Source organism: Penicillium oxalicum, chromosome III (genome assembly GCF_001723175.1).
Source record: "Penicillium oxalicum strain HP7-1 chromosome III, whole genome shotgun sequence".
NCBI lineage: Eukaryota > Fungi > Ascomycota > Eurotiomycetes > Eurotiales > Aspergillaceae > Penicillium > Penicillium oxalicum.
In genome coordinates this window covers 2,101-17,700 of record NC_064652.1, presented here as the reverse complement: position 1 = coordinate 17,700, position 15,600 = coordinate 2,101, and the positions used below count along the sequence as shown (strand labels likewise).

General features: G+C 50.0%; 5 protein-coding genes across 5 annotated transcripts; 3 read left to right on the top strand and 2 right to left on the bottom strand.

The window, feature by feature from the left end:
- Positions 1-890: 890 nt before the first annotated feature.
- On the bottom strand, positions 891-4,288 carry POX_c03481 (Carboxypeptidase cpdS; the record flags this gene model as incomplete). The annotated part of the gene is made up of 6 exons (XM_050112377.1): positions 891-1,347; positions 1,425-1,620; positions 2,599-3,321; positions 3,395-3,815; positions 3,899-4,044; positions 4,123-4,288. The coding sequence occupies 6 exons, from the start codon at positions 4,286-4,288 to the stop codon at positions 891-893; spliced, it is 2,109 nt and encodes a 702-aa protein (XP_049969933.1).
- A 2,078-nt stretch (positions 4,289-6,366) lies between these two features.
- Positions 6,367-8,609, top strand: POX_c03480 (putative rhamnogalacturonate lyase B; the record flags this gene model as incomplete). Its single annotated transcript, XM_050112376.1, has 5 exons — positions 6,367-7,024; positions 7,086-7,177; positions 7,240-7,254; positions 7,312-8,253; positions 8,328-8,609. 5 exons carry the CDS (start codon positions 6,367-6,369, stop codon positions 8,607-8,609), a joined length of 1,989 nt encoding a protein of 662 aa, XP_049969932.1.
- Positions 8,610-9,516: 907 nt separating this feature from the next.
- On the top strand, positions 9,517-10,199 carry POX_c03479 (uncharacterized protein; the record flags this gene model as incomplete). Its single annotated transcript, XM_050112375.1, has 2 exons — positions 9,517-10,019; positions 10,082-10,199. The coding sequence occupies 2 exons, from the start codon at positions 9,517-9,519 to the stop codon at positions 10,197-10,199; spliced, it is 621 nt and encodes a 206-aa protein (XP_049969931.1).
- Positions 10,200-11,188: 989 nt separating this feature from the next.
- Positions 11,189-13,272, bottom strand: POX_c03478 (uncharacterized protein; the record flags this gene model as incomplete). Its single annotated transcript, XM_050112374.1, has 6 exons — positions 11,189-11,511; positions 11,594-11,744; positions 11,815-12,316; positions 12,372-12,816; positions 12,897-13,104; positions 13,189-13,272. The coding sequence occupies 6 exons, from the start codon at positions 13,270-13,272 to the stop codon at positions 11,189-11,191; spliced, it is 1,713 nt and encodes a 570-aa protein (XP_049969930.1).
- Positions 13,273-13,995: 723 nt separating this feature from the next.
- POX_c03477 (uncharacterized protein) lies at positions 13,996-15,351 on the top strand (the record flags this gene model as incomplete). The annotated part of the gene is made up of 2 exons (XM_050112373.1): positions 13,996-14,132; positions 14,703-15,351. 2 exons carry the CDS (start codon positions 13,996-13,998, stop codon positions 15,349-15,351), a joined length of 786 nt encoding a protein of 261 aa, XP_049969929.1.
- Between the last annotated feature and the right edge of the window lie 249 nt (positions 15,352-15,600).

Here is a 15,600-nt window from a genome sequence, read left to right as displayed (position 1 = left end):
TAAGACATTGATATTTGCATCTGCACGTTGGCCCAGTCGATCAGTGCTCCATGAAACATTCTCTCGTACAAAGCCATATTATTCTGGCCTTGATGTAGATTGGAATTACGATCTGCATCCCGGTCCACATATCTATGCACGATGTGAATGGTTCAAATTCAGCATAGGTTCATGCCTGGGTACTTTTAATGTGCAGCCACTTGCCTGGACACTGATGCCAAAGCATCCAGCTTTGAATGCGAATCAGGTAATCCTCGTCCAGATATATCTTGGAGCATGTGAAGAGCACTCAGGCTCATTCTGTTCTCTGCCTGAAACGATCGAAAACAAAGGGCCAATGGAACTTGGCGCGTATTTCTATATCCTCCTTTGGTACTCGAAAGTCTCCATATACGTCGGTGGGGAACTAATCGAATAAAAGGTTGGTGCTTATATTTTTGGCCCAATAACAGTCCCCGCCTCGACCCCTGTTCACGCAAAGTGGCCACCTTTGACAGGGCCAAGAACAACGGACCGCACGACATACTCCAATACTCAGGTGCTATGTTGTTGTCTACTACTCCAGTGACCACCATGGTGAAGTGGACAGATTTTTAGCTCTCGTGATCTCCGTAGTCAGGTCTCCGTCTCCCGAACTGCAGCCCTGTTACTTCAAATAGAGTTCGAAAACGAGGTGCTAATCCCTCTACGGGTTCATGACCAACCCAAGACGTGAGAGGACAAGTGCAGACTCAGCTACTTGATAGTGAGGTGAGCAGTCTTCCTGGATCATGGCACTCGAATCATCAAATCACCTCGGGAGGTAACTGCCCCTTGTATTGAAAGTGTTATAGTGGAACATGGAGTTTGAAAGACGTGTGGTTAACCCCCATTGCAAGCTACAAAAGAGCTTACGCCGAGGTGGGCTGCGCAAGACCCCATAATTGCAATTCATCCGACTCGAAATACCCCTCGGCAACAAGCTGAAATCCACATTTGCGAAGGACTCCCGAGCTCCCGAGATTAGCCTTTTCACAAATGGCAAAAATTCTCTCAGGGTCATCTCCCTTCCCAGTGCTCTCGCGCCGAGGTAGATCCCACCATTTCTCGAGTAAAAGACGCAATGCTTCTGTCGCATATCCTTTGCCCCATGCTTCTGGGAGCAACGAATACCCAAGCATCGGGCATGGTGTCAGTGTATTCACCCCCACGTACCCGATCACCTGCTTTTCCGGCTGCGAGATTGATTTGTCGAGGATGGCCAAAGTAAATGAGAGTCCAGTGATTCCTGGAGGGCCCCCATCAAAAACTTTGCTGGCCATCCATTCGTACACCTCATCTAAAGATTTGAAAGGTTCTTTTGGGTCGCTGAAGTGATCGCAAAAAGTGTCAATTCCTCGGTACCACGCCTGCATACCTACTGAAAGATCACTATTTTCACGTACTTATTCTTCGCGACCTCGGGCCTCGAGCGAATAGCCAGGATTGCAGCAGCATCGTCAGCACAGATGGGTCGAAGTTGCAGACGCTCGCTCTCAATCGCACCCAGCGACTGTGGAATTGCCGTCAAATATATTGATTGGTTAGGCAGGGGTAGTGACAGCTCCATTTCATGAACCACTGGGACACCGGCTTGTCTGGCTGAGAGAAGGGCGATGGTTGTGATGTCCCAAAGAATGCAGAAAGAAAGCACGGAAACCTAGACTGAAACGTCTTGAACGAAGTAGGGCGCTGTCTGACCACTGTGGCGCCTTTGCTATTTGTATTCCAATTTCAGCGGGTGCAGGTTCCTCAAGACCAAGGCTGTATATTCACTGCGGTGGGGGCTTTTACATTTTTTCTGGCTCTTAGTCAGGCGGGAAAAGGCCAGAGAGACGAGAGTGGCTCTATTTCACGTCAACAATCCCTTGTGCACAGCGTTGACTGGACAAGCAGACGAGGACGACTGATGGGCTGAGTCCACAACTGCCGGCGCCGCTAGTCCCCGTTGGGAGCCCGCGCCTCCCTGAAGTTGTCTTCGTCACTGTTAAGGCCTGAGGCACAACACAGGGGGCCCAATGCGGTAATTTGGACTGAAATCCACAATTTGAGCTAATCCGTGGCAATCATCTGCATGATGAAGAGGTGTTGTCGCATGCACAATTTCAGTGGGATAATCCATTTTGATAGAAGGGCTTCCTTCGAAGTCTGCATTCTGCAAAGGGTTTCAATTATTGACTAGCTACAACACTGGTCTATCGCAACTGTGATTCCCGTATTCCGAATGGCATATTTCCTTCCACAGTCTGTTCTCTTCGATACACGAGAACTGCCTCTTCGATTGGCTGATATGGCTTATTCACCAGACAGTATATCATTCTGGTGTTCTGCTAAGCCCTTGACAGCAAACTACAAGGCTGTGAACGGACTCTTGTCTTGAAGGCTGTCGATACGGCCAAGCAGGAACTCAAGGTGCCGATAGGCTGCGCCAGGCGTATATTCGGGGATTTCTGAGGGGAGAGCAAGACTTGGTATCAGCAAAAGTTCCATAGAACATTCAAAATGCGCAAAGGCAGAAAACGTCGATGCGAAAGAGCGGGGTCTATAGGCGATTGAATCAAAGCGGTCGGTAATTCTTACCGTGTCCTGATCCAAAGACACTACTGAAAGTCAGCCCACGCTCGGTGTGAGCTGTACCCAGAATACCGGCGCCACCATCTGCCGTGAAGGGGATTTGTGGGTTGCCATTTGCAATCGCAGAGACCGAATCCGTGTATGGCACAAAGAGATCTTCCACTGGGGGCTTCTGGAAGCCTTGAGCCCCGTTCCATGTCATATTCTGGATCGTGGCCAACGTTCCGTTCAAGAAGAGGAGATAGTCTCCCCAAGCATGAGCAATGAGGACGTTATTCGTGCGTTCAATCACACTGGGAAGTGGTCCAAGCGCACTAGGGACTGATTCGTCTCCATGATGGAAGATTGGACCCCCGCAAATAGCATAGTTAGTGGGCCCAACATGGAGAGCCTTTTGAACATCTGATCGGTTGAAGTAGTTGTTCGGACCCCCAGCCAGAGACGGGAAGCCCATGACATTCCACTGGAAAGGACAAACATCCGTGAGGTGATAGAAATTGAAGCAGGGATTGACAAAGGTGGCTGCCACAACCACTTGATCCCAGACGTCGCATCCTTCACGAGTGGGGTCAGGCGCAGTGGGGAAGTTCTTGGGGGGCGGATATGTGAGCGCCTCATCGAGGAACTTATTATATCCGCATTTGTGTGCACGCTCGTTGATATGCTTCATAAAAGTCTCGTTCAGATTGAACACGGGAGAGAAGTAGTTGAGGGCCGGAACTGCGGGAGCTGTGGCAGGGCATCTGTCAGCTCTGCGAAAAATGTATCATATAGAGAGATGAGCTAGGAATGGAAGGCGTACCGTATATCATCACGTTATCCTCGTTGATTGATGGATCGATGAGCTGAATGCCCTTGAGGTTGAAATGTTCCCGATCTTCCTGATCTAACATGCCGGAGGCAATGTACGGGATATACTGCCCGGCGTAGCTCTCGCCTGTGATGTATATCTTGTATCCTTGCATATGAAAGGTATCGATGAATCTCCGCCAAAAGTCGTTAAATTGGTTGGAAACATCGTACTCATTCTCCACAGTGGATGGACCAGGTGAGTATCCTGTGCCAGCAGGCTGGTCAATGTAGACCATATTCGTCAACTTGTTCCAAGCGAACAGATTCTCGAAGGGCTCGTATGTGCCTGGCTGCCACAGGAACGGTCCATTTTCTTGAAGCAGCCCAGCCAAAGAGCTACAGCCTGGTCCACCATTCAACCAAATTGTGATCTGCATTGATGGATGACCGGGATTAGCCTCTGCACTTTCCCCGTTGTTTCCTTCACGGACGGACAGCGATACAGCCAACTCACCTCTTTCTTGGCCTTTGAATTTGTCGACGGAAAGAACCAGAAGAACAAGCTGGAGTTGCCGTGCGGCGTATTGGGGAGGAGACCAGCGTAGCTTTCGCCAATGTCAAAGGTGACATTGGGGAAATTTGTTCCATCAACGAAAAACTCTTGATATTCATGATTAGCCATAGTCATGAGCCCCCATCGCCTTTACATGAGGCTATCGAGCACGAATAGCGACTCACTCTCAGTCACGTTGTTTCGGAATTGAAAATTGGTCTCAGCCTTGGGAGCGCTCCTCTTGCGACTGGAAGTTGCGATGGCATGGGCCGCAACCTTGTTCTTTCGGTGTGGGCTTTGCAAGGCGGCGACAGACGTCACAAGCAGAATGAGGGGGGCCAGGACGTGCATCGTGACGGCTGTTGCACCAGCGTTGAGCGTATGCGCACCGGATAATTTAATTCTTTCCAACTTGTCAATCTGGTTGATCTTACGGAGGTATTTATAAGAGCCTGCATTGTGGCACTCTACTCACCTCCGCTCCTGATGATTGCACCGAATATACGCAATGCATAGGCTTCTGTAGACCCCCAGACTCGGTGCGATGCCTGCCCCTCCTCAAAGTCTGGAGTAAATCGCGTACGCACATACATTGCGACCGGCCTGAAGATGATCTCGAGCGGAAACTGCCGATCTGATGCAGGACCCAGTTGCCTGGCAAATCTCTATTGGAGGCAGCGGAAAACAGTTCTTACATGAGACTAGCGTCGACTGCAACGTCGCCAGACGAAAAAAGGAAGGTCATATGCGGGTAATGGCGTCATGGCAGCACGACACGCGTGAGAGCACCGATGTAGATCAGGAGAGCCCCGACGGACTCCTGCACTCACTCAGAAGGTCTGCACCGGCGTTAGACGCGCCTCCCGGCCGAGTAGTGGCTGAATAGCCAGAAACACCGTCTTGTCGAATTGACGATCTAAATGACTTCGTTGGGCTTCGATCGAATATGTCAACACATCGGTAAGTCGGTGTCAGGAAAAGACGATGAGATACCGCAGCTCAATACTAGTTAGCACTGGCTAGTAAGTAGTTTTTAAGCACTCGGGAAGGGGGTATATCTAAGGAGAGGCGTCGCAAATACAGCCTTAAGCTGTAGGGTGAACGGCGCGTGCCACATTGACAGGCGATTCAGATCTCCTGCAGCAGTAACAGATGGAACCACGTTGACCAGGAAGAATTAAGGCGTTGTTGTAGGCGCAGCAAGCTTGGCGAAGCACATTGGCCCATTCAGTCAACTAGGGACTCCATCATCCGTCGAGACAGGATCGGTTATGGTGATGATGGTGCAGAACTGAGCAATTCCGCGCAGACCTCTTTCCGACAAGAGGGAACGGGCGACAGCCAACTTGACGTCACGGGACATTGAAGACTGGAGGGCTTCCGGCTATGAGGCCTTGGCAAGCTATTTCTCTCCATTGTTGCCTACGTCCGCTCTCGTTATTAGAGCGAGTACAGCAATAATATGAAGTAGTTTTTGAACCATATACCGCACCTGGACCAGCGTCCACGGTCTTGACATGATGCACGGGCACAATACCCAAGAATTCAGGCTATCAATTCCAAATGTTCGCCCTTCTGGAGAACCAGTTGAGCCCTCCTGCAGAAGACACCGAGAGCTGTTTTCAAAGTCTCCCGCTCTCTGTTAACGCTACTTCGAGGATAACACTACGCAGGTCGCTTGTCAAGTTCCTATTACATCTGGTTTCTCTCGAAACTCGTCTGCGTGTTTTAAATCGACATTTTAGTCCTCGGCTCAGGCAATGTCCTCCTTCAAATGGCTAATTTTCCACTCCTCGGCAAAATGACACCTCTCTTGCACTGCGTGATCTCGCCGCTCTCTCTATCGCGTACTGTTCTCCGAATCGCATTGCGAAACCTGTCAATCCGGCCTCATCAAACCTGGATACGGTTTGGATATCCCTTCCATCTCTCGCAAGTTAATAGAGGAGGAATGACCATGACCAGCGGGGAATTGCTCGCGAGAAAAAAAACCGTCACCTTCTCGCGGAACGGAATCATAACACAGCGCCGCAGTAGTTGGATCTGTGAATTTTCTCTTGCAATTGCAGGCTACCTCGGGTTAATCCTGACCGAAGTTGTCGTGGTGCGAGTGGCAGAGCAACGCTGATCATATCTGGTGGGGGCTCGTCACCCGCAAAACCATCGGTCGATTTGTTGACGCTGTCTCGACGCCCGCTCTCCCCGCATGCCAAGACGGATCGCCGAGCGTGGGCTTTTTTCCGAGGTTCGCAGTTATTGGTGGACCTGCATACATCAACGCAGGAAACGGTCGAGCTTTCTAACGTGGCTCTTGAGGTCTGTTACTACGGTCGGTGTATTGAGATCCGGATGCACGAGAGCTTTATAAGACATCAATTAGGTTCGCGGCAAATTATGTATTCCCTGAGCGATTTTCCACGACATTAACCATGGCCATTCTTCGCGCGATCTTAGTTGTGGGACTGGCTGTTGTTTCAAATGCACTCGACGTGTCGCAAAATGAAACCGTCATCACTATCGCCAATGATCGCCTCTCGGCAGTTCTGCGCAGATCCGTTGGTCAAATCGAGCAACTGACTCTTGACGGACAAGATTTGCTCGGGCAAAGATCTGGGTCGACGGGCATCGGGCCTTATTTAGACTGCTATTGCATCCCATCGGGGTTCTATACGGCAGGCGCCACCACGCCGACGACTGAAGTTGTTCAGGGGGTGGACACTACCGGCACCCAATACGCCGGTATCATCTTGACCGACGTCTACACCCCGACGGGTCAGTTATTTCAACAATATTGGTTTCTCCGTGATGGCGAGACTGGCCTTCACATGTTTAGTCGACTTGCGTATTACAACGAGACTAGCCCGTTCCTTCGAAATCTGCAAGAACTTCGAACCTTGTTCCGCCCTAACACACCTCTTTGGACGCATTTGACTTCGAGCGAGGTTCAAACTGCTCCACTGCCCAGTAAAGACGCCGTCGCTCATGAGGTTGTTGTTCAAGACGCCACTTGGACCTTCAATAACACCCCAACCGATCCTTATTACTCGCAATTCTCGCAATACTTTACTAAATACACCTTCTCGAATCGTAAGTAGCGACGTAGGACTGTTATCCTGATTCGTGGCGCGCAACTCACCATATCATTCAGCTTGGAGAAATAACAGCGTGCACGGGCTGTATGCTGATGGTACACGGTCGTCCGGTAGCACCTACGGAGCTTGGCTGGTAATGAATACAAAGGTGAGTGATGACGAGGGTGGCAAGCCCAACGGAAAGAAACCCGCTAAAATCTCGATCACCAGGATACCTACTATGGAGTAAGTGAGTTTTTTCTCGGTCGATGTGACATACGCCAACTCATCGCCTGGTTCTAGGGCCCTCTTCACTCGGATCTCACGGTGGACGGAATTGTATACAACTATCTGGTCTCGAATCACCATGGCGAGGGAACACCAAACATCACTCACGGCTTCGATCGAACATTCGGACCTCAGTATTATCTCTTCAATGGTGGCAAGGGGTCCTCCAAATCTCTCTCTGAATTACGCCACGAGGCCCTACAGATCGCCAATCCCGCGTGGAACATTGCTTTTTATGACTCGATCGCCAAGCATGTGAAAGGCTACGTCCCTTCCAAAAGCCGCGGAAAAGTGCAGGGCTCCATCAAACTACCCAAGAGTGCTGTGCGTCCCATTGCGATTTTGAGTGCCAGCGGTGTTTACTTCCAAGATAACAGCGCCGTCCCAGAGGCGCGCCAGTATTGGGTCGACATTGACTCTCACGGTGACTTCACCCTGGATTATGTCACAGAAGGGACTTACCGTCTTACGATTTATGCTGAAGGAGTCTTTGGGGACTTTGTCCGTGATGATATTGTGGTACGTGCCAGTAAATTGACCAAGGTCCACGATCACTGGAAAGAGGAGTCGGCAGGGACCGAGATCTGGCGACTAGGAATACCTGACAAGTCTTCTGGTGAATTTCGCCACGGGAACTTTCCTGACTCCACCCATCCACTTCATCCTCCCGAGTATCTGATATACTGGGGTGCCTACGACTGGGTCAGCGACTATCCCCAAGGGATCAACTTCACTGTTGGGAAAGATGACCCTGCGACCGGGCTGAATACTGTTCACTGGTCGGTATTCGGTCCAACCCCATCAAATTCACATGTTGAGTACGACACGACAAATGATTGGTATATTCATTTCAGCTTGCGTGCATCGCAAGTGCATCATGCGAAAAGAGCGATGTTGACTATTCAGTTGGCCGGAGCGAAGACCGCAGCTGGAAACACCGATGTTTGGAAACCAGAGGTTGGTACTTCATCAGAAGGAAACACAAGAGTCCCGCCGAAGAAGCATACAAGCGCTGACATTGAATGCCCCAGGAGCCCTACAATAACCTGGCCCTAGAAAGCTACATCAATGAGCAGCCTAGTCCGTTGACTCTGGTTGTTGGCTTCAATCAATCCAGCAGCTGTATTGTTCGATCCGCGGTCAGTTGCTACCAGGTCCGCTCTCGTCTTTCTTTCCCAGCGAACTGGCTCCGCGCGGGGGACAACGTGTTGAGATTGCATCTTCCTTTCAACGCGACTGACGTAGAGACTGCAATTCTGCCGAGCTCCGTATACGTGCAGTACGACGCTTTGCGCCTAGAACTGGATTCATAGGAGTGGTCTTTTCCGTTGATCACTCTAGTTCGGCTACTCGAGGACCATGACTCCCACCAAATTTCTTTACTTTCAGACAATCCCCCAGTGATTGCAAATTGTGTGCTGTGGTCTAAACATACCAATCGACCCGTCCGAGTATCGTGTCAACAGTGGAAATCGAACATACAAGAATGGCTAGTTTTGGGAGCGTTTTTGTTCGCGTCCTTTGTTGGACCCTGCGCATCGGGTTCGAGTAATTAGCCATCGATTAGCGGCTCAAGCTGCCGGCGCTGAGGAACAGAAGCTCATAGTAGTTTGGTGGCCCATTTTTTCAATTATGTCGATCCGCCAATGAAAACCTGTAAATGGGACTCCCGACAACGTGAGCTATCCACTCCCATCGCTGGTTTAGGCGGCGTATCGGGCAGTGATCGACAGTCTCGCCATCATAGTGACACAGGCGAGGGAAACAAGAGCAAGGGATATTCTCCGTTGTTTGTAAGGTGAGACCTTTTGATGACTCTGGCCTGACGAGGTTTGAAGCATCTCCCACGAAACTTGAATAACCGCAAGTCACCGTACGTGATGACATCAGCTATCAGAAGCTCCTCGCAGAATATCCCCACAATTTCAATGGGAGTAGTGGCTCTCCTTATATATCATTGGCGGGATCTGCAGATTCTCGGCGATCGGGCCTTTTCCTGATTAAGAGCCCACGACGGCGACCGCAGCCCTATGTGTGGTGGAAGCAGGACTTTTGTGTCTTTATATACTCGCTCCGCATGCTCAGCTTTAGCATTGCCTCTGCATTATGATCCGGCAGCTTTTACCTGGCATTAAACGGGGCAATCTGAAGCCTTTCACTACATATTCCGGGGCTCGATCGATTCTTCATCTACGTGGAGGTGTCAAAACAACTTTAGAAATGAATCCTTTCGAAGGCGCCAAATCGACCAATGAGGGCTTCCGTCCTGCTCTCGAGCACCCTCCAGAGTTTACTTTTCAAGACGAAGACCCCAGTGGTCGACCTCCCTATGCGAGGCCACCACTCGAGGAGTTTGGTGAGACGAAGTGGCGGGCAAGTTGTCAGTGCGGTCAGGTGAAATACAGCCTACGGCGTGAGAAGCCATTGAATGCGAAGTTCTGTCACTGCCGTGGATGCCAGGTTATGCACGGTGCACCTTTCCAGTGGGCCGCGATTTTCCCCAAGGACGATCTTCGATTCGACAATGGTACCAAAGGCCTGTCTTTCTACGCCGCTCGGGAGCGAAATACCAAGTACCAAACACCAACAAAAGTTTCATGCGCCACATGCCGAACCCCTATCATGGATGAAGGTCGCAATATGTGTCTTTTGTTTCCGCAGCTCATCGACTTCTCCGGTTCCGTGGACGAGCAAAGAGAACGGATCGCAACATTCTTGCCATCGTGAGCACTGCCCCTCTCCGACATGCCGATCACGAAACCATGCTAAGTATAATTCAATTTAGATGCCACATCTTCTATGAGAAGCGTTTGCGAGATATTCATGACGGCATCACTAAGTGGAAGGGAATGGATGAAGAGAGTGAGATACTGGACGATTACGGGAATCTGAAAAAGACTTGATGTTGACTCTTTTGCTCCCATGACTCATTCGCGTTCAACGTGGGCTATTATCCAAAAATGAGATGAATTTTCGTCAGAGATTCGCGTACACCTTCATTATCAAGGATCTCGTGGGTAGCCATTTGGAACAACAGTGATGAAGAACCTGAATTTGAAAACAACCCAAGTGTTACTTGCCGGGTCATTCGTCGAAAGCAGCGCCTAGATACACGACTTGAGCTTAGTGAGGAGAGGCTTATGCACGATCAGTTATATTCACCTTTTGGTTTTGAGAAGAAGGCCCGATGTCTTGTATCCTGAAATACGTCCCACATTTTCCCACCGCATCCATAGGTCAAAAGTTTAAATAGCAATACATTTATAAATATGTAGATTCCTTTGTTTATATCAATCAGTTTTCGGTTCACGGCAGATTTCTCGTGTTTAGATAATTAGCTCTTCTTTCCTACTGGAAGTCAACTGTAACTCATTTGCACCACACTTCTGTCGAATTTTTGTATCTCTGGCATTTTCTTTTCAGAAATCAAATCTTCTAGCATATGACTTCGATACTCTATTATCATTCGATCTGAAGTCTGTCCTCTGCAGGGACTCCCGCTCCATTCACTCATATTCATGCTAGATCTCCGAAGCATCAAGATACGAAAATACTATCTTTGTCGACCTTGCTGATACTTTCCAAAAGGCCATCACCGGGAGTGCGAGATACACCATCGACATGAACCACTCAGGCAGAGTAAGAATACATGGGCCCAGGTATTGATGCTCTCGGGGGACTGGAATTGCTACGCAGGTATGGATCTTTGATTTCGCTTTGGATCTTTCGTTGTCAACTATGAGCTACTGCGTCATCAAATGCAGTTTCGAATCAAACATATTTAGTGTTGAATCCATTCGACTTGCAGTTCTGTACTGGAGAAACTTTGAGTCCAGCGGTGAGATCCCCATGAAATAATTCATGGCGGGGCAGATAATGTGACACGCATAAGCTAACGTCCCCACTGGGGAACATTCAGGGCCATGCCCATAATGATGCCACTGATTAATCCGGCACAAGGGAGAGTAAGGACCCATCCAAAGAAAATCTTCCCAAGCTGTGTCCAGTTGATGCTACGCAGATCCATGTTGACCAAGGCAACGCCGAGCACTGCACCTGTAATGCACTGCGTGGTTGAGACGGGCAGGCCAAGACGCGAGGCTAGTAGCACAGTGATTGCCGCTCCAAGTTCCATGCTGAATCCACGTGTGGGTGAGTGCTTGGTGATCCGGTTGCCAAGATTGCGCATGATATGGTAGCCGAAAGTCCAGAAGCCTATTTGCCAACATAAAATATAAGAAAAGAAGTCAAGATGAGTGAAAAAAAACCTGATGAATCGCTGGACGATGGCGCTTACCAAATCCAAGTCCGAGACCACCGACGGCCTTGATCCAGAGCGGCGTATCGGTTTTGGTGGACGTTTCTCCCGATTGCCATGTCATGTATTCGGTTGTGAAAGGGCCGACAGCGTTGGAGAGATCGTTTGCGCCGTGCGAGATGGACATAATCTGGAGATAGGGTGAGGAAAAGTCCTAGAGGGGATCATCATGAATGGGAGAGAGATGGGGAGTTGCAAACCATCGCAGAGCACACTTGTGCAGTTGTCCAAAGGTGTTCAACCTTGTTATCAAATGCAGGAGCACGTTGATGAATGTGATCGAGGCCCTTTGACTGGTGATGAATGACATCGCGGGTAATACCATAGGTGAAGATGAGCTTAAAAGTCGCAAAGATCCGCTTTGGGTGTGCCCAGGGCAGGGTGTCAAGAGCTCGAAGTTCCTTCTGATTCTTCTCGGCAATCTGAGCATCAGCTCTTCGGGCATCTTGCTCGGAATTGCTGGGCTCGCCCTTGAGAGGCTCGATCGCAGGGCTGGCAACGGTAGATTGTTGTCCATCGGTAGGGGTATGAACGCTTTCTGTTTTGCCTTTTTCGTTCACTTCAATGAGTTCGGACTCGTAGTAATTAGGTACGACACCCCTTTCTGGGTTCCCAGGAAAATACAACTTGTAGCCGTCTTTCCAAAGAAGAGGGCCCATGGGAATGTGCCAGAAGCGTAGGCGGCGGTCTTCTTTCACCAAGCTGTTTTTTTTTCTATCAGCATGTTCCTCAGATATACAAGATCAATATAACATACCTGCGCCAGTAGTAAGGCACAAAGAAAACGGCACTGATGGCCCAGACTCCGACAAAGACGCCAAGAACGATACCACAAGCTTTTCCAGCACCGAGCTCTTCAGGGGTAGGGATGCCGTGGCCTCCACTGATGACAATGAATAGGGCCAGAATAGCAGCAGTGAAAGCGTAGTAAAAGGGAAGAACGCGCAACGCCCACTTCATGGGATCTTCCCGCGAGTGGACCAAGAAACGAATGGTTATGAATATGATTGCGCCAAACCCCGCGGAGATGATGGGAGCAATGCCCCATGACGCAGCAATTTGGGAGACACTCTGGGACTTCCAGCCCCAGGAGACGGGGAGATCGGATGCGATTGCAACTCCAATCAGTGCACCCACGATAGATTGGGTTGTGGAGACGGGAAATCCAAGATATGTGCAGGCCGCGAGCCAGATGGAGGAGCCTTTTATCATCAATCAGACCATCAGTATTGAAAATGTTTTTATTGGGAGAAGTTGTAGGAGTTTTGGGCATTCGACGCACCAACTTCAGCAACCACCATGGCCATGATCAACACTCCAGGCGAGTCTTCAAAGCGTTTGATGGAGAATACACCTTTCCGAATGGTGGAGGTCACTTGCTGGCCAAGGGCAATAGCTCCGATGAACTCGGTGATTGTTGCCAATATACCAGCTTGGATCAAGGTCAGAGATCTTGAACTGACAGAGGTGGCGTAGGAGTTGGCAACGTCCTAGCATTTCAATGCGAGAGAAGTCGATTAGCACACATCTTGTTGTCAACCTAGGATTAAGAGAGAAGATAAAGATCGACTTACATTGGCACCAATTCCCCAGACGGAGAGGAGAAAGAAAATCGTACCAATGGCAAACAGCCAGTCGAGGTCATGGTAGACACCCATCTTGTGTTGTTTCACTCCTGGGAACAATGCAATCTCCTGAGGTATCTAGGCCGGCCAGGGAAATTTTGAGCAAAGCGCAGAGGGCTCTTTCAATCCGCACGGGTCCGCGACAAGTGGCAAGAAAGTTGCTGATCGAGTTCATTGGTGTCGGCGGAGGACTGAAGGGTGATTTAAATATTCTCCCAGCTCGCGAAACTTTCCATTTGTCGCCGGATGACACTCATCATCTCTCTACATGTGCTGAAGTCCCGCACAATCCATAGTACCCAGTTGAGTTGAACTTGGTCTTCCTTCCATGACGGGTCTCAAGGACAGAACTCCAATCGCAAAGACTTTGGGAGATTAGTGTACATGCGATGGGTCGTTGTTTGATGCACGTGTGTGAATGGCAACCCTCAAGCGACTGAGTAATGCGCAAGGGCCGCACTATGCCAAGGCTCTTCTGCTAGGTGCTGAGAGACGCTTAAGGTCTTCTAGAAAAGCAAATCCACGCGGGTTGTGGCCACCAGGGGGCCACGCTCGAACCCGTTTGCCAAGAGCGGGGCGCACTGGATCCTGGAAGGTCCGCCCTCCGACCTCCCTAAAGCTTGATGGGTCGGCCACTGTTCCTCACCGAGCAATTGGAATTGAGCATCACTTCACATGGTTGCTCGTGGGTCGCCGACTGGATGGGATTGGGTCGTCCGAGCCGGAGATATGCGAATCAGAAGCTTTCATCTTGAAATGAAAGCACCACCATCCCGGGAGAACAATACGACCGATGCCTTTGCGAAAGGCCTCTCGTTGCCCGATTTGCTCGACTCGTATTGGAAATCTCCTTGGAGGGCACGTCACTACCGAACGCTACCTGGAATGGAGTGGTTTGAGAGCATAGCCGATCACGTATTTTCGATGTGGTCAAACCCAGCCGGAACGGAGAATTGAGGCTGATGTCGTCTGCATGACTCTTCAAGAGTGCACCTCCCCGGGCTTGCATTGATCTCTAGGGTCTCGATGCTCAAGGCATGCTGCTAGCAAGGTTGTCGCCTCGAGCTTATCATTTGTGGTCCACGGCAAATGTTGGCGGTGCTGTTCCTGTCCTTGCTTAGTCGAGGCGTGTTGACTGTCGGGCGGACACGAGCAGGGGGGCAACTGAAGGTGGGTCTTTGGCCACAGTCCTTGGCAAGGCTTCTGTCCACTCAGCATTCCCAGTCGCATTCAGGACTGCCGTCGACCGGATAAGTGCCATTATTAGGGTTCAATGCATCCGGTCATTTCGAATCAGCAGTTCCTTTATTCTGATCCACCTAGCGCTCCACTGTCTCAACATCGGGCAACCATCCAGCCTCGAAATCACAGGTCGCGCCCGTCACTATGAGTGACAAGGCCGTTGTGACCTGACGGAGATACAAGTATCGTCTGCATATCCGGTATCTCCTTGTACTACGTAGTATCTCTGTGAAGAGTATACTACCTTTACTCTATTCGTTTGAGATCACTACCACTGAGGTCATCACCGATTACGTCACTGAATGTCCCGAAAAGCACTCAAGCACGACAACTGTCACTGCTGCTGCACCTGTAACCACGCAAGGAGGTGTGGGTATTGTAGAATCCGCTCCTGCCTTGATTACCTCGACTATTTACATCCCTCGAACGGAAACAGTCACTGCATGCCCACTTTCTGCCACCATCTGCCTCGCCATCCAGCAAACAATATACGTCACGACCAAGACCATCATCGCCCACACGACAACGTATCCTCTACCCTCTACAAGCACTACGACTACAGCTCAGAGTCTACAGGATTTCGTAAGTCCACAGAAGTCTGATTCAGCTCAACGTGCTACGTCCCAGGTTGCGCTGCAGGGCAGCATGAGCACAGGAGCTCGTCACAGTACCACGTTATCTCAAGACGGCTCATTCACATCGCAGCTTCCAACGAGGACCTCAGCCTCCGGCAATTGGAAACCTTCTCTCACGGAAAGTGTCGTCGCCATCTTCTTCAATGGAAGTTCTTTCGACACAGTATCATGTACTACCCTTCTGGCTTTCATAATGGCTTGTGCTGTTTCACTGTGGTGGCCGGCGAGTACGTGATATAAGAAAGAATTGTTAATGGGACTTCATGAGATTCAAGCCTCCTCCTGCGTGCCTCTCTTTCCCATACCCTCCTCTGTTGAAGCAAGTTATTCATTCCTAGGTCCGGCCTGATCCTAGGAGGCATGGTCAGGAAGACAGTACCTTCAGAGCTCCCAATGCCTGCACACAGGGACCGCATTATATTGTAGCCTAAACAGTGGCTTTTACAAAAAGGAACCTGCTTTGCATCTCATTATTTCGCAGTTG